Source organism: Gorilla gorilla, chromosome 9, assembly GCF_029281585.2.
Source record: "Gorilla gorilla gorilla isolate KB3781 chromosome 9, NHGRI_mGorGor1-v2.1_pri, whole genome shotgun sequence".
In the NCBI taxonomy this organism is placed as follows: Eukaryota; Metazoa; Chordata; class Mammalia; order Primates; family Hominidae; genus Gorilla; species Gorilla gorilla.
In genome coordinates, this window is record NC_073233.2 from 70,784,648 (window position 1) to 70,808,881 (window position 24,234).

At 48.3% G+C, this 24,234-nt stretch overlaps 1 protein-coding gene across 4 annotated transcripts in view; it reads left to right on the plus strand.

Annotated features, from left to right (window-relative positions):
- The window catches only part of SLC3A2 (solute carrier family 3 member 2), a 30,689-nt gene extending 8,112 nt beyond the window's left edge, over window positions 1-22,577 (plus strand). Inside the window, exons 2-12 of one of the 4 annotated variants that reach the window (XM_019036530.4) lie at window positions 5,961-6,053; window positions 6,752-6,844; window positions 14,768-15,196; window positions 15,642-15,815; window positions 16,656-16,747; window positions 18,203-18,271; window positions 18,379-18,437; window positions 18,903-19,083; window positions 19,191-19,334; window positions 21,846-21,929; window positions 22,042-22,577. In XM_019036530.4, coding sequence (XP_018892075.3) covers window positions 5,961-6,053; window positions 6,752-6,844; window positions 14,768-15,196; window positions 15,642-15,815; window positions 16,656-16,747; window positions 18,203-18,271; window positions 18,379-18,437; window positions 18,903-19,083; window positions 19,191-19,334; window positions 21,846-21,929; window positions 22,042-22,404 — 1,781 coding nt within the window. In that variant the 3' untranslated portion in view covers window positions 22,405-22,577. The remainder of the gene's footprint in view (window positions 1-5,960; window positions 6,054-6,751; window positions 6,845-14,767; window positions 15,197-15,641; window positions 15,816-16,655; window positions 16,748-18,202; window positions 18,272-18,378; window positions 18,438-18,902; window positions 19,084-19,190; window positions 19,335-21,845; window positions 21,930-22,041) is intronic. The other 3 variants (XM_019036529.4, XM_055354348.2, XM_004051381.5) reach the window with 3 other exon arrangements.
- Window positions 22,578-24,234: the final 1,657 nt, after the last annotated feature.

Below are 24,234 nucleotides of genomic sequence, written 5' to 3' on the forward strand. Positions count from 1 at the left end.
ACGCCCGGCCGCTAATTTTTTTTTGTTTTGAGACAGAGTCCCACTCTGTCGCCTAGGCTGGAGTGCAGTGGTGCAATCTCGGCTCACTGCAACCTCCACTTCCTGGGTTCAAGCAATTCTCCTGCCTCAGCCTCCCATGCCCAGTCCCCGTTTAAACACTTGGAACTGAGGAATAATCTAGTGATGGGTCCATGGACAAGCAGACTTACTATGAGCTAGTAAGTTTTGGCTAGGACTTCACTTACTGCCTGACACCTGTAAGTCCCCACTGTAATGCGGGGATCATGATGATGCTTTGGGTTTCCAGGTCTCAATGGCAGCTCAGATCTTGTGCCCAAAATCCTCAAAGTGTTTAGGCATTTCCCTTTACCCAGTGTACCGTTATCTGAGTAAGTGATATGTTGACATTCTCCCTTTTAGGAGGAACTGGCAGAACCGTTACAGTTTTAGCATCCTTTCATAGGGATTTGTGTACCTCTTCAGTAATTGAGTTTTGGATGTGAAAGTTGTTTCAGCCAGGTGCGGTGGCTCATGCCTGTAATCCCAGCGCTTTGGGAGGCTAAGGCAGTCAAATCACTTGAGGTCAGGAGTTTGAGACCAGCCTGGCCAATGTGGCGAAACCCCGTCTCTACTAAAAATACAAAAATTAGCTGGGCATGGTGGCGTGTGCCCGTAATCCCAGCTACTAGGGAGGCTGAGGCAGGAGAGTCCCTTGAACCCTGGAGGTGGAGGATGTTGCAGTGAGCCTAGATTGCACCACTGCACTCCAGCCTGGGCAACAGAGCAAGACTCTGTCTCCCCCACAAAAAAAAAAAAAAAAAGTTGGCTTAGATCCAGGAGCTGAATCAAGGATTTTGACTGTTTATTGTGGTGATTGCCCTTAGCTGCCTCTTCCTCCTCTATTCTTGCCTTTTTCTGTTTGTAGATGCATAGTAGCATCCTTTTTGGCTATCCGCATATTTTTCCCCTAAGGATGCCATGCTCTATTGTATCCACAACTCTGTGAATCAAACGCCCCATGGCTACCCCTGCAACGTTGACAGTTTTATGGTAGTTGCATATTTCTGGCTTTTGGCAGCTAAGCAATGCTACCCAGCCTCTGTTACGTGTTGGGAGATACTTCCCCGTATATCTTGAGTAGCTCAGCTCTGTGACTGCTTCTCCTGTCATCAGCTGTGGACTGCTCAGAAGCCACCACTGAATTTCTAAGTGATGCTGATGTCCACCGATGTCACCAGTATATTCCTGATGGTCTTGTAAATGTGTCCTTCGGGTCCTTTCTTGGAACACCATTCTCGGGTCTCACATAGTACAGTACAGTATGTATATCTATTCCAGCATGCCCACTTTTTTTAGCCACTTTTTTTTTTTTTTTGGGGGATGGAGTTTTGCTCTTGTCGCCCAGGCTGGAGTGCAATGGTACGATCTTGGCTCATTGCAACCTCTGCCTCCTGGGTTCAAGAGATTCTCCTGCCTCGGCCTCCCAAGTAGCTGGGATTACAGGTGCCTGCCGCCATCCCCAGCTAATTTTTGTATTTTTAGTAGAGACGGGGTTTCACCATGTTGGCCATGCTGGTCTTGAACTCCTGACCTCAGGTGATCCATCCTGATGGGAATGTTAATTGTGGTAGTTTCTTTGCTTTTTTTTGCGGGGGGGGGGTCTCACTCTATTGCCCAGACTGGAGTGCAGTGGCACGATCTTGGCTCACTGTAAACTCTATCTCCTGGGTCCAAGCTATTCTCATGCCTCAGCCTCCCAAGTAGCTGGGATTACAGGTGTGTGCCACCAAACCTGGCTAATTTTTGTATTTTTAATAGAGATGGGCCTTCACCATGTTGGCCAGGTTGATTGCAAGCTTCTGACCTCAGGTGATCCGCCCTCCGCAGCCTCCCAAAGTGCTGGGATTACAAGGTGAGCCACCGCATCTGGCCCTGCTTTTTTGGTCTGTGAGCCAGAATAGTATCTGTTCTTATCCTCTAACATCTCATCAGTTCTGTACTTGAGGATACTTTATCAGGTGGATTTTTGGAACAGGGAGATGGAATAAAAACTTAAACTTGCTCATCCTTTTTACAAGTCAATATAGTATTGCATTACCTCCATGAATGCTGTGGTTCTACCTTTTGGGGTAGATGTCAGTTAAAATTCAGACTGTCACATTCCACCGTATCTTTTGTTTTCTGGAAAAAACTTTAAGGCGAATCTGCTATTTCTTTTTTCTTCTTTTTCTTTCTTTTTTTTTGAGACGGAGTTTCTTGTTGTGCAGGCTGGAGTGCGATGGACTGATCTCGGCTCGCCGCAGCCTCCGCCTCCCAGGTTCAAGTGATTCTCCTGCCTCAGCCTCCTGAGTAGCTGGGATTACAGGCATGCGCTACCACGCCCGGCTAATTTTTTGTATTTTTAGTAGAGATGGGGTTTCTCCATGTTGGTCAGGCTGATCTTGAACTCCTGACCTCAGGTGTTGCGCCCACCTCGGCCTCCCAAAGTGCTGGGATTACAGGTGTGAGCCACCGTGCCTGGCCTATTTCCCTTTTTTCTTTCTCTTTTCTTTTTTTATTTTTTTTTTTGATACAGAGTCTCGCTCTGTCTCCAGGCTGAAGTGCAGTGGCCCGACCTTGGCTCACTGCATTCTCCGCCTCCTGGGTTCAAGCTGTTGTCCTGCTTCAGCCTCCCGAGTACCTGGGATTACAGGCGTGCACCATCACACCCAGCTAATTTTTGTGTTTTTAGTAGAGACGTGGTTTCACCATGTTGGCCAGGATGGTCTCGATCTCCTGACCTTTTGACCTGCCTACCTCTGCCTCCCAAACTGCTGGGATTACAGGCGTGAGCCACCGTGCCCGGCTGCTTCCCTCTTTCTTTAAATTTAATTTAATTTTTAAAGTTAAGATGTTTATCTCACTATGTTGCCCTGGCTGGTCTCAAACTCTTGGCCACAAACAATCCTCCCACCTCAGCCTTTCAAAGTGCTGGGATTATAGGCATGAGCCACCATGCCTGACCCCTTTTTTCTTTAACATTATGTTTTTGACACATTTTGCCTATCTTTTATGTCCTGGTTCTTCCAGATTTAGTCATTTCTAGTGTTCTAGTTAGAAATTTTCTACAAGTTATTTTACAAATGTTCTACAAATTATTTTTCAAAAAAATTTTTTTTTTTGAGACAGTCTCACTCTTGTCGCACAGGCTGAGTGCAATGGCATAATCTTGGCTCACTGCAACCTCTTCCACCCAGGTTCAAGTGATTCTCCTGCCTCAGCCTCCTCAGTAGCTGCGATTACAGCCTCCTGCCACCACGCCCAGCTAATTTTTGTATTTTTAGTAGAGACGGGGTTTCACCGTGTGGTCCGGGCTGGTCTCAAACTCCTGACTTCAGGTGATCTGCCTGCCTTGGCCTCCCAAAGTGCTAGGATTACAGGTGTGAGCCACCACGCCTGGGCTATTTTTCAAATTTCCAAATTTTTACTACTATAACCAGTGCTGCAGTGAAATCTTTTATATATTGCTTTGTGTACATGTGTGAGAGTTTCTCTAGGGTATGAATCTAGCTAGGACTGTTGGTGGGTAAAAGGGTATTTTCATTGTTTTTTTTTTTGAGATGGAGTCTCACTCTCTCGCCCAGGCTGGAGTGCAGTGGCACGATCTCCACTCACTGCAACCTCTGCCTCCTGGGTTCACGCCATTCTCCTGCCTCAGCCTCCCGAGTAGCTGGGACTACAGGCGCCCGCCACCACGCCTGGCTAATTTTTTGTATTTTTAGTGGAGACAGGGTTTCACCATGTTAGCCAGGATGGTCTCGATCTCCTCACCTCGTGATCTGCCCGCCTCAGCCTCCCAAAGTGCTGGGATTACAGGCGTGAGCCACCGTGCCCGGCCAAGGGTATTTTCATTCTATAGGCGGTTGCAAATTGCTCTCCTAGACCGGATGTACCAACTAATGTTGCCACTTATGCAATTTGTATCCTCCTAATCACTTGGTTTAGTCAGATGTTTTCATATTGCCAATCTGATGGACATGAAATTGTATTTTCTTGCCATTTTAATTTGCACTTTCCAGATTACTAATGAGGTTTTGTAATCTTTACCATTCTTTTGTATATCTAATTTTGTGAACTGGCTTTTTTTTTTTTTTGAGAGGGTCTCATTCTGTCGCCCAGGCTGGAGTGCAGTGGTGTGATTTCAGTTCACTGCAACCTCTGCCTCCCGTATTCAAGTGATTCTCCCACCTCAGCCTCCCGAATAGCTGGGACGACAGGCTTGCACCACCACGCCCCGCTAATTTTTGTATTTTTAGTAGAGACAGGGTTTCACCATGTTGGCCAGACTGGTCTTGAACTCCTGACCTCAAGTGATCCACGCACCTTGGCCTCCCAAAGTGCTGGGATTACAGGTGTGAGACACCACGCCTGGCCTGAATTGGCTATTTCTATTATGTGATTAGAATAGAATTTCTATTTGGTGGGCCGGATGCCATGGCTCACATCTGTAATCCCCGCACTTTGGGAGGCTGAGACAGGCGGATCACAAGGTCAGGAGATCGAGACCATCCTGGCTAATACAGTGAAACCCTGTCTCTATTAAAAATACAAAAAATTAGCCGGGCGTGGTGGCGGGCGCCTGTAGTCCCAGCTACTCGAGGCTGAGGCAGGAGAATGGCGTGAACCCAGGAGGCGGAGGTTGCAGTGAGGCGAGATTGCACCACTGCACTCCAGCCTGGGTGATAGAGCGAGACTCCATCTCAAAAAAAAAAAAAAAAAGAATAGAATTTATATTTGGTGATTTTTTTTCTTGATGATTATTGGGCTTTTTCTTACTGGTTTTTAGTAATAATTTATATGTTTCATCTACTTTGTTAGTTATATTAGTTTCAGATAGTATGTCTTTTATTTGTGGCTTGTCTTTTCAGTTTGTTAGGGCAAATTGTGATGCATAATTTTTTCTCTTTTAATGTTGCACAATTTATTGTCTTTTTCTTCATGATTTATTCTTTTGTGTATTTTTTTTTTTTTTTTTTTTTGTGTTGGAGTCTTGCTCTGTCGCCCAGGTTGGAGTGCAGTGGTGCGATCTCGGCTCATTGCAACCTCTGCCTCCCGGGCTCAAGCTATTCTCCTGCCTCAGCCTCCTGAGTAGCTGAGATTACAGGTGCCTGCCACCACGCCCAGCTAATTTTTGTATTTTTAGTAGAGACGGGGTTTCCCCATGTTGGCTAGGCTGTTCTCTGGCCAGGCTGGTCTCGAACTCCTGACCTTGTGATCTGCCCGCCTTGGCCTCCCAAAGTGCTGGGATTACAGACGTGAGCCACTGCACCTGGCCTCTTTTGTTTCTTCTTTAAAACTCTTTTCTTATCCTGAGGTCAGAAAGATATTCTTATTTTTTTCTAAAGTTTTATTTATTTACTTATTTATTTATTTTTTTTGAGACAGAGTCTCACTTTGCTGCCAGCCTGGAGCGCAGTGGCGTGATCTCGGCTCACTGCAACCTCTGCCTCCCAGGTTCAAGCTATTCTCCTGCCTCAGCCTCCCAGGTAGATGGGACTACAGGCGTGCGTCACCACGCCCAGCTAATTTTTGTATTTTTAGTAGAGATGGGGTTTTTTACCATGTTGGCCAGGATGGTCTCGATCTCTTGACCTTGTGATCCGCCCGCCTCGGCCTCCCAAAGTACTGGGATTACAGGTGTGAGCCACTGCGCCTGGCCTATTTGATTACTTAGAATATAATTTTGTGATTGGTGTGAAGTAGTGATCTAATTTTATTTTTTTATAGTACCATTTGGTAAATAGTTCATTCTTTCCCCACTGATTATATTATCTCTGTCATATATTGTTTCAAGTATGCATGAGTTATTTTTAGGCTCGTTTTCTGTTCCGTTGGACACTTGCCCATCCCTGTGTCTTTAGCATACTATGATTGTTACTTTATACATTATTATTATTATTATTATTTTTTTTTTTTTGTAGAGTTGGGGTCTCACTGTGTTGCCCAGACTGGTCTCGAACTCTTGGCCTCAGGTGATCCTCCTCCCTCAGCTTCCCAGAATGCCGAGATGATAGGTAATTATTATTATTATTATTATTTGAGATGGAGTCTTGCTCTGTTGCCCAGGCTGGAGTGTACTGGTGCAATCTCCACTTACTGCAAGCTCCGCCTCCTGGGTTCAAGTGTTTCTCCTGCCTCAGCTTCCTGAGTAGCTGGGACTACAGGCGCCCGCCACCATGCCTGGCTAATTTTTGTATTTTTAGTAGAGACGGAGTTTCAGCATATTGGCCAGGCTGGTCTTAAACTCCTGACCTTGTGATCCGCCTGCCTTGGCCTCCCAAAGTGCTGGGATTACAGGCATGAGCCACTGCGCCCGGCCTGATTACAGGTAATTATTCCTTTAGCAAATAACATGCCTGCTGCCTGGTAGGGCTTATCTTTTTTTTTTTTTCTGGTGTGAAGTCTTGCTCTGTTGCCCAGGCTGCAGTGCGGTGGCATGATCTTGGCTCACTGCAACCTCTGCCTCCCAGGTTCAAGCAATTCTCCTGCCTCAGCCTCCCAAATAGCTGTGATTTCAGGCACCCGCCACCATGCCTGACTAATTTTTTGTATTTTTAGTAGAGATGGAGTTGGCCAGCCTGGTCTCGAACTCCTGATCTCAGGTTATCTGCCCGTCTCGGCCTCCCAAAGTGTTGGGATTACAGGCGTGAGCCACTGTGCCCAACCATACTTTATATAATATTATTATTATTATTATTATTATTATTTGTAGAGACGGGGTCTGACTGTGTTACCCAGGCTGGTCTTCAACTCTTGGCCTCAAGTGATCCTCCTGCCTTAGCTTCCAAGAATGCTGAGGTTACAGGTAATTATTATTTTAGCAAATAACATGCTTGCTATCTGGTAGAATTTGTCTTTAAAAATACGATTTTTTTTCTTTAAAGATATCTTTACTATTCTCGGCCCTTTTCTCTTGCACATGAATTATAGAATCATCTTACAAAGTTCTCACCACCAGATATTAAGATTTGTATTAGAATTGTATTTGGATTTTTAGATTGTTTGGGGAGCACTAATTTCTTTATGACATCAAATCTTTATTTTATTATTATTATTATTATTATTTGAGATGGAATCTTGCTCTGTCGCCCAGGCTGGAGTGCAGTGGCACGATCACAGCTCACTGCAACCTCCGCCTCCTGGGTTCACGCCATTCTCCTGCCTCAGCCTCCCAAGTGGCTGGGACTACAGGCACACACCGCCACGCCTGGCTAAATTTTTTTTGTATTTTTATTAGAGACGGGGTTTCACCATGTTAGCCAGGATGGTGTCGATCTCCTGACCTTGTGATCCGTCTGCCTGGCCTCCCAAAGTGCTGGGATTACAGGCGTAAGCCACTGCACCTGGCCCTCTGCTTTTTTAAAAAAAGAATTCATTAGCTGAGTGCAGTGGCTCACGCCTCTAATGCTAGCACTTTGGGAGGCAGATCACTTGAACCTGGGAGTTCGAGACCAGCTTGGACAACATGACAAAACCCTGTCTCTACCAAAAAGTACAAAAATTAGCCAGGCATGGTTGCATGCTCTTGTAATACCAGCTGTTCAGGAGGCTGAGGTGGGAGGATTGCTTAAGCTGAGGAAGTCAAGGCTGTAGTAAGCCAAGATCACACTACTGCACTCCAGCCTGGGCAACAGAGAGAGACCCTGTCTCAAAAAAACCCAAGAAACAGAAAACAGAATTTGTCTTTAGTTTCTCTATAGTCCAGCCTCCTTTTAAGAGACTTGGTGTTGAAATTAACCAATTTTTTCTTTCTTTGAGACGGAGTTTCACTCTTGTTGGCCAGGCTAGAGTGCAACGGCTCGATCTCGGCTCACTGCAACCTCTGCCTCTCCAGTTCAAGCGATTCTCCTGCGTCATTCTCCTGAGTAGCTGGGATTACAGGCATGTGCTACCACACCTGGCTAATTTTGTATTTTTAGTAGAGGTGGGGTTTCTCCATGTTGGTCAGGCTGGTGTTTAACTCCCGGCCTCAGGTGATCCACCCGCCTGGGCCTCCCGAAGTGTTGGGATTACAGGCGTGAGCCACCGCACCTGGCCTAACCAATTTTTTAGTTGCAGAATGAGTGATATTTCAAATTCAATTTTCTGTTACACCATACCATACTCTAAATATCTACTTCTCAATATTTTATATTCTCTTTTCACCTTATTGATTATAAAATATATATATATTTTTCAGACAGGGTCTCACTCTGTGGCCTTGGCTGGAGTGCAGTGGTGTGATCTCAGCTTACTGCACCCTCAACTTCCCAGGCTCAAGCGATACCTCCCACCTCAGCCTCCTGAGTAGCTGGGACTACAGGCATGTGCAACCACACTCAGCTAATTTAAAAAATTTTCTGTGGCCGGGCGCGGTGGCTCATGTCTGTAATCCTAGCATTTTGGGAGGCCGAGGCGGGCAGATCTTGAGGTCAGGAGTTCGAGAACAGCCTGGCCAACATTAGTGAAACCCTGTCTCTACTAAAAATACAAAAATTAGCCGGGCATGGTGGTGGGCCCCTGTAGTCCCAGGTACTCTGGGTGGCTGAGGCAGGAGAATCACTTGAACCTGGGAGGCGGAGGTTGCAGTGAGCCAAGATCGCACCACTGCACACCAGCCGGGGTGACAGTACGAAACTCTGTCTCAAAAAAAAAAAAAAAATTTTGTACAGACAAGGTCTCACTATATTGCCCAATCTGGTCTTGAACTCCTGGGATCAAGTAATCCTCCTACCTTGGCCTTGCAAAGTGCTGGGAGTACTAGGTGTGAGCCACCACGCCTGGCCAGCTAATTAAAATCAAACTTTTTTTTATAGAGACGTGGGGTCTTGCTATATTGCCCTGTCTGGTCTCAAACTTCTGGGCTCTAATGATTCTCCCATTTTGGCCTCCCAAATTATAGGCGTGAGCCATGGCACCTGGCCAGGCTCATCAGTTATTTGTTTTTTTATTTCTAATTTTTATTTTAATTATTTTAGACCAGATCTAGCTCTGTTGCCCAGGCTAGAGTGCAGTGGTGCAATCATAACTCACTGTAGCCTCAACCTCCCGGGCTCAAGTGGTCCCTCCCACCTCAGCTTCCCAAGTAGCTGGGACCACAGGTACTTGCACCATGCCCAGCTAATTTTTTTTTTTTTTTTTTTTTTTTTTGGAGAAAGAGTCTCAAATAATTTATGTAGATCTTCCCTCTGCCCAGAGATACAGAGTTTAACTCTGTACATCTTGAGTGCAGGCTGCGCTTAGTGATTCTCTTCCTCAGAGTGTGATGACAAAGTTTTGGAGGGCCAGGGGAGGGAGAAAATGAGGATGCAGTATTGTGTGATCATGACTGCAGAAATAGCTGTGTTGGAGGGCCTCAGTGATCATTTTAAGGTCTCTTATTGCTACTTATCTTTTTTGATGAGATTAAGTATTCTGTCTCTGATCAGTTGAATATCTGATGTCATTAATCCAAGGATAATATGTTAAAAGTACTACCCCATATTTTCCACATACTGACCTGCTATTTCTCTGGTGTTTATCAGTTTAGTATTTGGTTTCATTTGAGAGAATGGCTTGCTGCAATGTTTTTCATTTGTCTAACTTACTTGAATACTGGATACTTTTCAGATGGTGCATTTATTTCTCTTCTCCCAAGAGATGACTTTGGTTATATTTCTTTCACTCTTTCTGGCTTTTATCCCCACTTTGCATTCTTCACCCTTTACTAAGACAACCCTGACAGTTCTCTTCTTTAGCAGCCAGTGTCCCTCCTATAGGATTCATAGTAACAATTAATAGTATTCTGACATGGGTTCTTCAGATAGTAGCTGCGAAGTGAACTGCTTTGGTTGGAGTCTTTTTCTCTGCTTTAATTTCAGCCACGCTTTGACTTCCAAATGCTCAATTCCTCACCCATCTTTCCTTTTTCTTTCTCTTTCTTTTTTTTTTTTTTTTTGGATACAGAGTCTTGCTGTGTCACCGAGGCTGGAGTGCAGTGCAATCTCAGCTTACTGCAACCTCCGCCCCCCAGGTTGAAGGGATTCTCCTGCCTCAGCCAAGTAGCTGGGATTACAGGCACCCACCATCATGTGTGACTAATTTTTGTATTTTTAGTAGAGATGGGGATTTGCCATGTTGGCCAAGCTGGTCTCAAACTCCTGACTTCAAATGATCTGCCCGCCTCATTCTTCCAAAATGCTGGGATTACAGGCATGAGCCACCACACTGGCCTCATTTTTCAAATGGCTAAAATCTTCAAGATTTCTGGCCGATTGGTATTTTAGAGGCAGCTTTGATGTTTTGTTTCTGGGTCTTTGGAATAGAGTCTTGGGCTTTGGAAGATTTATGGAGGCTGTTGGACAGAGACAGTCTCCTGAAGAGTTTCTCGCTGTCCTCCCATCTTCTCTCTGCCTTTAGAAATCCTTCTTAGATGTGGCTGGGCACGGTGGCTCACGCCTGTAATCCCAGCACTTTGGGAGGCCGAGGCAAGTGGATCACGAGATCAGGAGATCAAGACCATCCTGGCTAACACGGTGAAACCCCGTCTCTACTAAAAATACACAAAAAAAATCAAAATTAGCTGGGCGTGGTGGTGGGCATCTGCAGTCCGCAGGAGAATAGCGTGAACTTGGAAGGCAGAGCTTGTAGTGAGCTGAGATCGCACCACTGTACTCCAGCCTGGGCGACAGAGCGAGACTTCACCTCAAAAAACAAAGTCCTTCTTAGATGTTTTTAGTTGTTTGTTTATTTTTCGAGATGGAGTTTCGCTCTTGTTGCCCAGGCTGAAGTGCAATGGCATGATCTGGGCCCATTGCAACCTCTGCCTCCCAGGTTCAAACGATTCTCCTGCCTCAGCCTGCTGAGTAGCTGGGATTACAGGCAGCCACCACCATACCCAGCTCATTTTTGTATTTTTAGTAGAGACGGGGTTTCACCACATTGGCCAGGCTGGTCTCAAACTCCTGACCTCAGGTGATCCGCCCGCCTCAGCCTCCCAAAGTGCTGGGATTGCAGGCATGAGCCACTGCGCCCAGCCTGTTTGTTTGTTTTCAGATAGGGTCACCCTGTCAGCCAGGCTGGAATGCAATGGTGTGATTGTGATCACAGCTCACTGCTGCCTCAACCTGAGGGCTCAAGTGATCCTCCCACTTCAGCCTCCTTAGTAACTGGGACCACAGGGGTGAGCCACCATGCCTGGCTAATTTGTTAATTTTTGTAGAGATGGGGTCTCCCTATGTTGCCGAGGCTGGTCTCAAACTACTGGGCTTAAGTGATCCTCCTGCCTTGGCTTCCCAGAGCGCTGGGATTAAAGGCATGAGCTGCTGTGCCTGGTCAATCCTTTTTACATGTTTGAGGAAAAATAAATGTCCTGTTTTCAGGCTAAGATCAAGTAATAATCGTCATGTGTTAGGAAGCATGTGACATGGATTTTTGCAGCAGAGGGTTAGAAAGGAACTTTCTTTATATACTTGGCCCCCTGCATTTCAGGGCTCCACCGCCATCTGCCTGTCTGAGTGTAAAGTGGACCTTATTGGCATCTGGGCTGCCAAACTGCTTTTTTTCCTTTGCTTTGCCCAGCCTTCTCTTGAAGGCTAAATTGTTGAAAAATTATATTCTTTGCGTTCCTATAGTAAATATTAAGCTTTATATCAACACATATGGCAGGATGTGAGGCTCTCTACTCACCTCTGGTCCCTTTCTCTAGTCTTTTCTCTGTAGTCTTTTTGTTTTCCTGTCCTCCATCTCCTAATTTATTAGTTTTATTATTATATTTTATATTATTTTTTTGAGACAGAGTTTTGCTCTTGCTGCCCAGGCTGGAGTGCAATGGCGTGATCTTGGCTCACTGCAACCCCTGCCTCCTGGGTTCAAGTGATTCGTCTGCCACAGCCTCCTGAGTAGCTGAAATTACAGGCATGCACCACCATGCCTGGCTAATTTTTGTATTTTTAGTAGAAACGGGGTTTCACCATGTTAGCCAGGCTGATCTTGAATTCCTGACCTCAATTGATCCAACTGCCTCGGCCTCCCGAAGTGCTGGGATTACAGGCGAGCCACAGTGCCTGGCAGTTTGTTTTATTTTGGTTGAACAGTTACAAGTCTTGGTTTGTTTTCCTGCAGTAACAGGTTCATCTTAATATGATACAGCGTTATTTAAATTCCTTTTCATTTTCCTGCCTTTGTCTTCACATGCTAGTTTTTTTCAGTTGTTTCTTTTTTCTTCTTCCTTTTTTTTTTTTTTTTGAGAGATAGTCTTGCTGTGTTGCCCAGGTTGCAGTGCAGTGGTGCGATCTGGGCTCACTGCAACCTCTGCCTCCTGGGTTCAAGTGATTCTCTCACCTCAGCCTCCGGAGTAGCTGGGATTACAGGTGCCCACCACCACGCCTGGCTAATTTTTGTATTTTTAGTAGAGACAGCATTTCACCACGTTGGCCAGGCTGGTCTTGAACTCCTGACCTCAATTAATCTGCCTGCCTCGGCCTCCCAAAGTGCTGGGATTACAGGTGTGAGATAACACGCCTGGCCTTTTTTTTTCTTTTTTGAGACAGAGTCTCACTCTGTCACCCAGGCTGGAGTGCAGCCGCGCAATCTTGGCTCACTGCAACCTCTGCCTCTCAGGTTCAAGCGATTCTCATGCCTCACCCCTCCAAGTCTGGGACTACAGGCGTATGCTACTATGTCCAGTTAATTTTTGTATTTTTAGTAGAGATGGGGTTTCACCATGTTGGCCAGGCTGGTCATGAACTCCTGACCTCAAGTTATCCGCCAGCCTCAGCCTCCCAAAATGCTGGGATTACCGGTGTCAGCCACCACACCTGGCCTGTTAGTTTTTTTGAGTCAGAGTCTTGCTCTATCACCCAGACTGGAGTGCAGTGGCTCATTCTCGGCTCACTGCAACCTCTACCTCCTGGGTTCAAGCGATTCTCATGCCACAGCATGAGAAGTGGGATTACAGGGATTAGTAGGTGGGATTACAGGTGTGAGCTACCACACCCAGCCAGGCCCAGATAATTTTAAAATTTATTTTTTTATTTATTTAGAAATGGGGTCTCACTATGTTGCCCAGTCTGGTCTTAAACTCCTGGCCTCAAGGAATCCTCCCTCCTTGGCCTCCTAAAGGGCTAGGTGACAGGCATGAGTCACACTGCGCCCAGCCTTGAGCTTTTGTGCTCGAGATATAGTCCATTCAGAACCTCTGGTTGGCACTTCTTATCTGGCACATGCAGGGCACCTTGCATCTCTTATTATCTTTGAGCACTGGTCTGAACCCACTTGCTTGCCTTCTCCCAGGGGCTGCCCCGTGCACCCCTTGTTCCTAGGGTGGGGATGGGGTTGGATGCCTGGGGCTGCAGAGGGGACTAGCAGAGGATGAACCTTTTCTCTATGCTATTACTTCAGATCTTGGCTTTTGCTTTCTTCCAAATACACAGCAATCTTGGCTTCCAGCCTAGGTGGGAAAGGGAGAAAGAACAGATTTCCTCCAGCTCCTCTCTGAAAGTAGCCCAACTGGCACTGTTTAGGAACAAGGAGTTCCTGAGAGTGTTGGCACCCCACGGTGTTGATGTCCGGTAGTTCCCTGCTGTGAACCCTGTCTCTGCCCCACTTCAATCCAAGGACCCTGTGGAGGGAATTCTAGGCTTCTTCAAAGCCTCTGCAGTACCAGCTGCCTCCAACGCCTAACATAGTAAAGTGATAGGGAGACAGGACCTTGGGGGAGTTTGGGGATAACTGTGGGAGTTCCTGCAAGGTGGGTAAGAGTCTGGCCATGGCATCTTCTGGTCTATTCCAGAAAAAAGGTGGATGCCTCTGAGACCTAGCTCTGTTATGTTCATTACAGCCCTATCAGTCTCTTCTGGATGTCTGATTCCTAGCTGCCAAACATCCAGGTGCTAGCAGCTGGGGGTGGGGTAGGATAAGAAGGGGGGTGTCTACCTCAACCTTCCTGCCCAAACCATTCATTTTAAAGTACTGTGAAGAAGATTGGATTAGTGTTAAATTCAATAAAGTTAACAAAGCAAAGTATTGTAGTGAGTACACAATAAATAGTTGCTGCATGAGGAATTTCTTGAAATGAATTCAAGATGAGTCTTGAAAAACGAGTGGGAGTAAGCCGTGCACGGAAGCAGAGGTCTAGCAGAGGTCTAGCGCCAAATCCCAGAGGCCTGAGAGGGCAAGCCTTGGTGGGGGAAAAGGCAGAAGTTGTGACTGGCTGCCTCTGAGAGTGCAAGTACCCATGCAAAGTTGGGAAAACCAGACGGCGGCCGGAGCCGTGAACCAGGGGCAAATGGAGGATGGTGTTGGGGTAGTCACTAGCCTGCCGGAATGGAAGAAGAGGGGCGTTTGGGGGCGGTAAGGCCTAAAGGGCACTGGAGGGGCCTCGGGATTTGGGGCAGGATCACAGGCCTAGTCCACTTAAAGGTGGCTCCGTGCCAGGCCTTCCCAGAATCAGGTTGAAAAGAATTTTAGGGTTAGACAGGTTGGAGATGAGAAATTGGACGATGCAGGAAGTACTGTCGGAGGCGTGTTCCTGACTTTACTACCCTGAGCCGCCCACGGCTGGGGCAGTCCCCGAGGTTCCACCTTAAGGGGCGGGCCGGGGCGGGGCTCCGCTGCCCCTTCCCAGAGGCCGCGCCTGCTGCTGAGCAGATGCAGTAGCCGAAACTGCGCGGAGGCACAGAGGCTGGGGAGAGCGTTCTGGGTGCGAGGGTCCGGGTAGGGGTTGAGCCACCATCTGACCGCAAGCTGCGTCGTGTCGCCGTTTCTGCAGGCACCATGAGCCAGGACACCGAGGTAGATATGAAGGAGGTGGAGCTGAATGAGTTAGAGCCCGAGAAGCAGCCGATGAACGCGGCGTCTGGGGCGGCCATATCCCTGGCGGGAGCCGAGAAGAATGGTCTGGTGAAGATCAAGGTGGCGGAAGACGAGGCGGAGGCAGCAGCCGCGGCTAAGTTCACGGGCCTGTCCAAGGAGGAGCTGCTGAAGGTGGCAGGCAGCCCCGGCTGGGTACGCACCCGCTGGGCACTGCTGCTGCTCTTCTGGCTCGGCTGGCTCGGCATGCTGGCGGGTGCCGTGGTCATAATCGTGCGGGCGCCGCGTTGTCGCGAGCTACCGGCGCAGAAGTGGTGGCACACGGGCGCCCTCTACCGCATCGGCGACCTTCAGGCCTTCCAGGGCCACGGCGCGGGCAACCTGGCGGGTGAGTGCAGCGCGCCCCCGTCCTGGGTGCCCCCAGTTGAATCTGGTGGCTTGCACCGACCCCCTCCCCTGTCCCCAGACGGATCTAGATGGTTCTCCCCTCCATCCGGTACTAACGACCGTTCCCCCTTCCCCCACCCCCTCCCCGGCACATTGTCCTTCCATCCTTTCTTTGAAGAAAGCTGACCCGCCCCTCACTCCGTCACGAGGGTGGGTGACTCAGCGTCCTCCCTCCCCGCGGCGCCAGAAGCCAGTTGCAACCGGTTTCTGAAGTAATGTGCAGGACTCCTTACATCAGCTCCTCTGAGTCTCGTGATTCAGCCTTGCCTCCCTCTCTCCCCCTCTGCCCCCTCCCCGTCCCACCCTTAGGCGCTGGAAGAAGGGAGAGTGGGGAGGTCAGGGGCCTCTCAGAGGGGCCTCACTTGTTAACCCAGCCCCCATTTCAGGTCTGAAGGGGCGTCTCGATTACCTGAGCTCTCTGAAGGTGAAGGGCCTTGTGCTGGGCCCAATTCACAAGAACCAGAAGGATGATGTCGCTCAGACCGACTTGCTGCAGATCGACCCCAATTTTGGCTCCAAGGAAGATTTTGACAGTCTCTTGCAATCGGCTAAAAAAAAGAGTGGGTGTCCTGGGGTTCCCAAGGAAACAGCTAGAAAGGACTTGGCCAGAGGAAAAGTAGGCTAGAACTTTTGTCTGGTTTCCTGCTAACTGGCTCTGAGTTTTCCGAGGGCAGGTAGAGGGGAGATTTGTTGGTCTTCAGCCTAAAATGGATTTGTCCAGTCGTCTGGGGGCTTTCTACTTGGCTGTGGAATCTTGACCAGGTCATTTAACTTCTGGGCTTCAGTGCACGTATTTGCAAAATATAGATATTTACTAAACCAGTGGTTTTAAACTTGTAAAACAGTAGGTTCTTTGTGTGGGGGGGAAGTCCCAAATATTGTTTTACGACTCGATATAGACACATGTTTTAAAAGGTTCACTTTGGGAGTGGGGAACACAGGGGCCATTTCTTTGCGCTATAAACTTTCTGCCTTCCAATATCTTTTTTTTTTTTGAAATGGAGTTTCACTCTGTCACCCAGGCTGCAGTGCAGTGGAACGATCTCAGCTTACTGCAGCCTCCTCCCCCAGGGTTCAAGTGATTCTCGTGCCTCAGCCTCCTGAGTAGCTGGGACTACAGCTGTGTGCCACCACACCCAGATAATTTTTTTATTTTTAGTAGAGACAATTTTCAACATGTTGACTGGTCTGGTTTTGAACTCGCCTGGCCTGCCTTCCAATATCTTAAGGCCCTTCCTTGCTCACATCTGTTTCAATGGAATGAATTTTGCCCGGGTTCAAATTCAAGCTTTTGTACCAAATAATACATAGGAAACACTCAGTGACTTGCATTTGTGATTTCCTTATTTTCCCTTAACTCATAGACTGTCTCATGACTGCGTCTTCCTCCATTGTTTTAGGCATCCGTGTCATTCTGGACCTTACTCCCAACTACCGGGGTGAGAACTCATGGTTCTCCACTCAGGTTGACACTGTGGCCACCAAGGTGAAGGTGAGTGTTGGAGTTGATGGCTGGTGGAAGTCAGATGCTGGGGCTGGGACGGTCCTTTCACAGCAAGCCGTGTAGACCCAGCCTGACTCCAGCTGAGGGTCCCTTTGCTCCTTGGGACCAAGCAGGAACGCCTCCTCCTATAGCCAAAGGATAGGCCAATAGCACACCTGTTTTTCTTGTTCCTTTTCTGACCTCTTATTTTTCTTATTTCCTTGACTCTGAGGATGAGACAGTGCCAGGAAGGGACCTTCTCAGACGTCAGTCTGGAAGTTTGATTTTTCTTTCTTTTGGGAGAGGAAGCCCTTTCTCTGTGAGAATCCTGTCCTGACTGGTTTCCCAGTTCTTGTTTGATGTGTTTGGAATAGAGCCCAGTCTGAAATTATAAGCACTGGAGTACTCCTATGTGTCTGGGACTATGCCAAGTATTTTATAGATGTTTTCTAATTCCCTGTATAACCATACAAGGTATATAATTTGCCATAGGCTCAAATCTACCCAGCAGGCTAGGAGTAGGGCTTTGAATGTCACCTAGCTCCTGATGTCTGGGTCCTAGGACACTGACTTGTTCAGAACGGGTAGAACAAAAATGGAAGCAGATACTGACACAGCTGGTAGCTGTGATTCTAAGATAGAATTCTGGACTCCCAGCATTTGGGTAGGACCCCGGGATCATCCGGTTTAGGCCTTGCCAGTTACTAGGGGACCCTTTAAAAGTTGCTGATGAGGGAATGTTTTTGGATGGTTTGGCATGAGGGGCGGTACCCTCAGTTGGAAATGGAGACCAGAGGAGAGAGTACATGGCCCAGAGAAAGGGAAGAACAGGAGAGTGGGGGTGAAGTTCCACAGTGTGTGCAGGACTGCCAGGATTCCATTCAGCAGCACTGGCCTCTTTTCAAATCTAAACTGCCCTGGGGCTATGCTTTGAATTTCAATCTTTTCATCCTTGGCCTTGCTCTGAGCAGTTATCGTACTCACACCTTCCCCAGGCCTCAGGAAACTGGGAGAGGGGGGATCTTGACTGACATTTTAGATCCTGTCTGCTGCTCACTGATTATGACTGTGGACGCGTCTCCCTGCTTCTCTGGGTCTGTTTCTTCATCTCTAAAATAGGTATGCTAACATTCCAATGCTAAGTGTTAAACGAAGTTATGTTTATGGACATACCTTTTCTCTGGGGCCTTTTCTGTGGCTTTCAAAGTTGAAGCTGTGTGATTTGCCAGAGGCAAGAATAGAGAACTAAAATGCTGTAGCACTAAGAAAATCAGTGGAAGGGTAGAGCTGGAGGGGTCCAAAGGCTAAGCCTTTGTAGTGCAGGTGGGGAAGACCCAGGCAAGGCACAGGACTCTCCCCAGCTCCCGGGGAAGTGTGTGGTGGGTGAGGTTTAGTGTGGGCTGAAATTTTCTGAGCCTTTTCCTGAGAACTGATGTCTGTCCTTTATTCTTCTGCCCCCTATAGGATGCTCTGGAGTTTTGGCTGCAAGCTGGCGTGGATGGGTTCCAGGTTCGGGACATAGAGAATCTGAAGGTGAGTTCCCTTTCCACATTAGGGACAAAGCTTGGGCGAGAACAGAGGGACTCAGCTAGAGCCTAGTAATATTCTCTGGTCCTTGATTCTTTTTTCTTTCTTTCTAGGATGCATCCTCATTCTTGGCTGAGTGGCAAAACATCACCAAGGGCTTCAGTGAAGACAGGTGGGTGCAGGTGCCATTCTGCTGACTCAGCTCCATTGTGGGAACCCCTCAGTGGAGTGCTAGGCCTAAGAAGGGGGGCTTCGTAGTCTAGAGAATTTTCTTTACCTTTATTCTTTCTTTCGCTTTTTTTTTTTTTTGATACGGAGTTTCGCTCTTTTTGCCCAGGCTGGGGTGCGATGGCGTGATCTTGGCTCACTGCAACCTCTGCCTCCTGGGTTCAAGCGATTCTCCTGCCTCAGCCTCCCAAGTAGCTGGGATTACAGACGCGGGCCACCACACCTGGCTAATTTTGTATTTTTAGTAGAGACGGGGTTTCTCCATGTTGGTCAAGCTGGTCTCGAACTCCTGACCTCAAGTGATCCACCCGCCTCAGCCTCCCAAAGTGTTGGGATTACAGGCGTGAGCCACTGCGCCCGGCCCCATTCTTTCTTGTACTAACCTTGAACTCCTCCCTCCCCTCTGCAGGCTCTTGATTGCGGGGACTAACTCCTCCGACCTTCAGCAGATCCTGAGCCTACTCGAATCCAACAAAGACTTGCTGTTGACTAGCTCATACCTGTCTGATTCTGGTTCTACTGGGGAGCATACAAAATCCCTAGTCACACAGTATTTGAATGCCACTGGCAATCGCTGGTGCACCTGGAGTGTGAGTACCATGCTGGTGGGAAAGGGGGCAGATGGGAGAAGAAAGGGTTGTTGGGAGACAGAGGCAGAGGTGGGTTATGGGGCTCACTGGAGTGTCTCTCCCTGTAGTTGTCTCAGGCAAGGCTCCTGACTTCCTTCTTGCCGGCTCAACTTCTCCGACTCTACCAGCTGATGCTGTTTACCCTGCCAGGGACCCCTGTTTTCAGCTACGGGGATGAGATTGGCCTGGATGCGGCTGCCCTTCCTGGACAGGTACTGCTTGCTGTCTTTCTGTCACAGGGAGGTTGTTTATCCATCTTACAGTGATGATTCTGGCGATGGCGGCAGATAGACGTGAGCCTTGGGGTGAAAACGCGTTTGAATCTTAGTCAGTAGCTGAGTGGCTATGTGGCTTTGGGCAAATTATTTTACCTTTCTGAATTTTGGTCATCCCTTGTGTTACTGCATTTCTTGAAGGGTGGTTAGGATTAAATGAGGGCATGTTTTTAATGGTAATGCCTGGTACCTGGCAGATGTTTGCTATGGTAGCCACCATTCATTTATTCATTCCTTTATTCTTTGGACAGTGGGTACTGTGCTAGGCTCTGTGCCCTCAGGAGCTCATAGTTTAGTGAGGGAGCCAGATAAATAAGTGGAGAAGTACATGGCAGTGGCTGGGCACGGTGGCTCATGCCTGTAATCCTAGCACTTTGGGAGTCCAAGGTGGGTGGATCACTGGAGGTAAGGAGTTCGAAACCAGCCTAGCCAACAGGGTGAAACCCAGTCTCTACTAAAAATACAAAAATTAGCCAGGTGTGGTGGTGCACGCCTGTAGTCCCAGCTACTGGGGAGGCTGAGGCAAGAGAATCGCTTGAACCTGGAGGCAGAGGTTGCAGTGAACTGAGATTGTGCCACTGCACTTCAGCCTGGGCGGCAGAGGGAGACTCCTTCTCCAAAAAAAAAAAAAAAAAAAAGAAAGAAAGAAATACATGGTAGGGATACTACTACAAAGGCATTCACTAGCTTTAGATACAGGGTTACTGTTGATCCCCGACTTTTTTTGTTTGTTTGTTTTTTGTTTTTGTTTTTAAGACAGCATTTCCCTATGTCGCCCAGGCTGGAGTGCAGTGGCATGATCTTGGTTCATTGCAGCCTCCGCCTCCCAGGCTGAAGTGATCATCCCACCTCAGCCTCCTGAGTAGCTGGGATATGTACCATAGATAGGTGCGTGCCATCATGCCCAGCTGATCTTTTTTTTTTTGGAGACAGGTTCTTGCTCTGTTGATCTGGCTGGATTGCAGTGGTGCGATTATGTCTCACTGCAACCTCTGCCTCTTGGGTTCAAGTGATACTCCCGCCTCAGCTTCCCAAGTAGCTGGGAATACAGGTGGTGTGGGAATACAGGCGCACACCACCATGCCCGGCTAATTTTTGTAGAGACAGGCTTTCACTGTTGTTGCCCAGGCTGGTCTCCAACTCCTGGGCTCAATCGCTCTGCCTGCCCTGACCTCCCAAATTGCTGGGACTACAGGTGTGAGCCACTGTGCCTGGCCACAGCTAATTTTTAAAATTTGTAGAGGTGTGGTCTCACTATGTTGCCCAGGCTGTTCTCAAACTCCTGGGTGCAAATGATCCTCCCACATTGGCCTCCCAAACTGCTATGATTACAGGTGCGAACCACTGCACCCGGCCATCAGCATGATATTTATAGAAGCAGTTATTCATTTATTCCACAGATGTTTATAGAATAATTTCTATCTGTTACACTGAGGATACAGCATTGCTCAAGAGAGCTGGAGGTGGTTAGATAATTAGATATGCATAAATAAAACACCAGCTGCTGATCAGTGCTATGCAAAAGAAGGTGGGGTTAGGAACCTAGAGACTAGGGGATGATGGGGCTTGTTTTATAGAGAGTAGCCATAGGAGACCTGGTAAGATAACCAAGCAGATACCTGAGGGAAGTGAGAGAGCTGGCTGGCTGCCATCTGGGAGCTCTTGGCTGAGGGGCAACAGTGTATGTGTGAGGACCCTGAGGTGGGAGCCTGCCTTACTCGTCCAGTAGAAGTTAGCCAGGCCGGGTGTCGTGGCTTATGCCTGTAATCCCAGCACTTTGGGAGGCCAAGGTGGGTGGATCACCTGAGGTCAGGAGTTCGAGACCAGCCTAGCCAACATGGTGAAACCCCGTCTTTACTAAAAATACAAAAAAATTAGCTGGGTGTGGTGGTGCATACCTATGGTCAGCTACTCGGGAGGCTGAGGCAGGAGAATCGCTTGAACCCAGGAGGCAGAGATTGCAGTAAGCCAAGATCGTGCCATTGCACTCCAGCCTGAACAGAGCGAGACTCCGTCTCAAAAAAAAAAAAAAAGTTAGCCAGACATGAGTTGGGGAGGTTATATATTGATGAGGATGTGAATGGGAAGAGGGATACGGGACAGTGGGCCCACGGCTTTTTTTTTGAGACAGGGTCTCACTGTGTTGCCCAGGCTGGAGTACAGTGGTGCAGTCATGGCTCACTGCAAGCTCAAATTCCTGGGTTCAAGTGATCCTCCCTCCTCAGCCTCCCCAGTAGCTGGGACTATAGGGATGTAACACTACACCCAGCTAATTTTTTAAAATTTTGTAGTAGAGATGAGGGCTCATTATGTTGCTGAGGCTGGTTTCAAATGCCTGGGCTCAAGCGATCCTCTTGGCCTTGACCTCCCAGACTGCTGGAATTACAGATGTGAGCCACCATGCCTGACCCCAGGCCTTTTTAAAGTCCTATTTTCTCTGCTTTTCAGCCTATGGAGGCTCCAGTCATGCTGTGGGATGAGTCCAGCTTCCCTGACATCCCAGGGGCTGTAAGTGCCAACATGACTGTGAAGGTAAGAGTTCTAGATGGGTAGAAACTGACCGGTGGAGGGTGGGCTGGGCTTGTAGAAGTCTGTACCCAGGGGAGCCCCTCACGCGCTTCTGCTATGTTTTTATCATTCTTAGGGCCAGAGTGAAGACCCTGGCTCCCTCCTTTCCTTGTTCCGGCGGCTGAGTGACCAGCGGAGTAAGGAGCGCTCCCTACTGCATGGGGACTTCCACGCGTTCTCCGCTGGGCCTGGACTCTTCTCCTATATCCGCCACTGGGACCAGAATGAGCGTTTTCTGGTAGTGCTTAACTTTGGGGATGTGGGCCTCTCGGCCGGGCTGCAGGCCTCTGACCTGCCTGCCAGCGCCAGCCTGCCAGCCAAGGCTGACCTCCTGCTCAGCACCCAGCCAGGCCGTGAGGAGGGCTCCCCTCTTGAGCTGGAACGCCTGAAACTGGAGCCTCACGAAGGGCTGCTGCTCCGCTTCCCCTATGTGGCCTGACCCCAGCCTGACATGGACCCACTACCCTTGTCCTTTCCTTCCCAGGCCCTTTGGCTTCTGATTTTTCTCTTTTTTTAAAAAACAAACAAACAAACAAACTGTTGCAGATTATAAGTGAACCCCCAAATAGGGTGTTTTCTGCCTTCAAATAAAAGTCACCCCTGCATGGTGAAGTCTTCCCTCTGCTTCTCTCATAGCAGGAATTTCTCTCCTTCCTCCCCTCCCATGCGTCTGCTCCAATTCCTTCATTATTTATGTAGGGTCCAAGGGCCAGAGGAGAGGGGGCCTCCCAAAGTCAACAGCATGGAGGTGTCAGGGCTGGGAAAGCACCCATGCCTCACCCACGCTGGGCCACGGGGCTCTCTGGACATCTTGGGTCTTGCCGACTCTTAACTTCATCCCCTTCAGCAAAGGGCTCTAGCCAAACATAGTTAGTTTTCCTGTTTTTGCAGACTTGGCCTTTCACGGAGAGTAGGGGTGGGATGGTCTGGTTTTTAAAAGGTATTTCTAAAGGATACTAGAGGTCATGCATTCAAGAATTTGTTGAACACTCAGCACATGCCAGAAACTGTCCCTGTTCTGGGGTCACAGCAGGGAACACAGTACAAAAATTCCTGCCTTCTTGGGGCTCATACTCTTGTGGGGAGCAAAGAAAAAAGACACAGCTGTTGTAGTGCGGAGGATATGGTGACAGTGTTTTTATGGAGGAAAAAGTAAAGCAGGAAAGGTGTTTCAGGGTAGAGGGGGCCAAAGGAGGCCTCACCAAGGAGGTGACCTGTGAGTAAAGGCCTAATAAGTGAGGGAGTTCACCTGGTGAGTATCTGGGGAAGGGGCTTCCTGGGACTGAGGGGTGGGAGCCTGGCTGATATGAGTGAGGAAAGGAGTAAGGGATGAAGTCTCATCGGCAAGGAGTGGGCAGATCATGACAGTTGTAATAAGGTGGTCACGTAGGGTGCAGAGAGTTTGGCAGCCTACGTGGTTGGAGGGCATGGTCCCCACAAGTCTGTTTTCACTTCAATACCAGCTGCAAGTTCAGGGGTCCCCATGACCACCTTCAGGTAGGTAATAGACTAGAGTGACTCAGAACTCAGGAAGGTATTGGGATTATGGTTTTATTACAGCAAAAGCATACCCAGAGCCAGCCAAAAGATGAGAGGCCTGGGGCGGGGTCTGGGAGGGAGCTAAATAAGAAGCTTCCTGCTGTCTTGCAGTGGAGTCCTGGTACCTCTTCCCGGCCATGACGGAGATATAACCAGAGAAGCTCACTTGATCCTTGGTGTGCCGAGTTTCCCCTGGTGCTTAATCACATAGTGCCCTGTGGCTGACCTTTAATCTTCAGCCCCTGTGAGAGCTTTGGGCTAAGGCCTTTAGTTGTCTCCATTTCCCCCAGAGGTTGCCTGTTACAAAGCTCAGATCGTAAATCACATTTATCACTGACACTCCTGTTGGTCAGGACATTCCATGGGTCTAGAGGGCACTTACCAGTAGCCGAGGGTAAAGGCCAGACTTCCAAGTAAGAATTCTTCACTACACGTAGAGTCTGAGGGAGTGGAATGGGAGTTGTTGCAGGGTTTTGAGCAGAGTGACATGGTCTCGCTTGGAATTTAACAGACTCACTGGCTGTTACTAGCCAGCTTGCAGGGAGGCCAGTTTAAATGGTTTGTTCCTGCAACCTAGAATACTTTTTAGGATGGTAGTAGTGGAGGTGGTAAGAAGTGTTAAGTGTTTGGGTCCTGCGTTTCTTTCTTTTTTTTTTTTTTTTTTTTGAGACTCACTCTTGTCGCCTAGGCTGGAGTGCAGTGGCGCGACTGCTGCAAGCTCCGCCTCCCA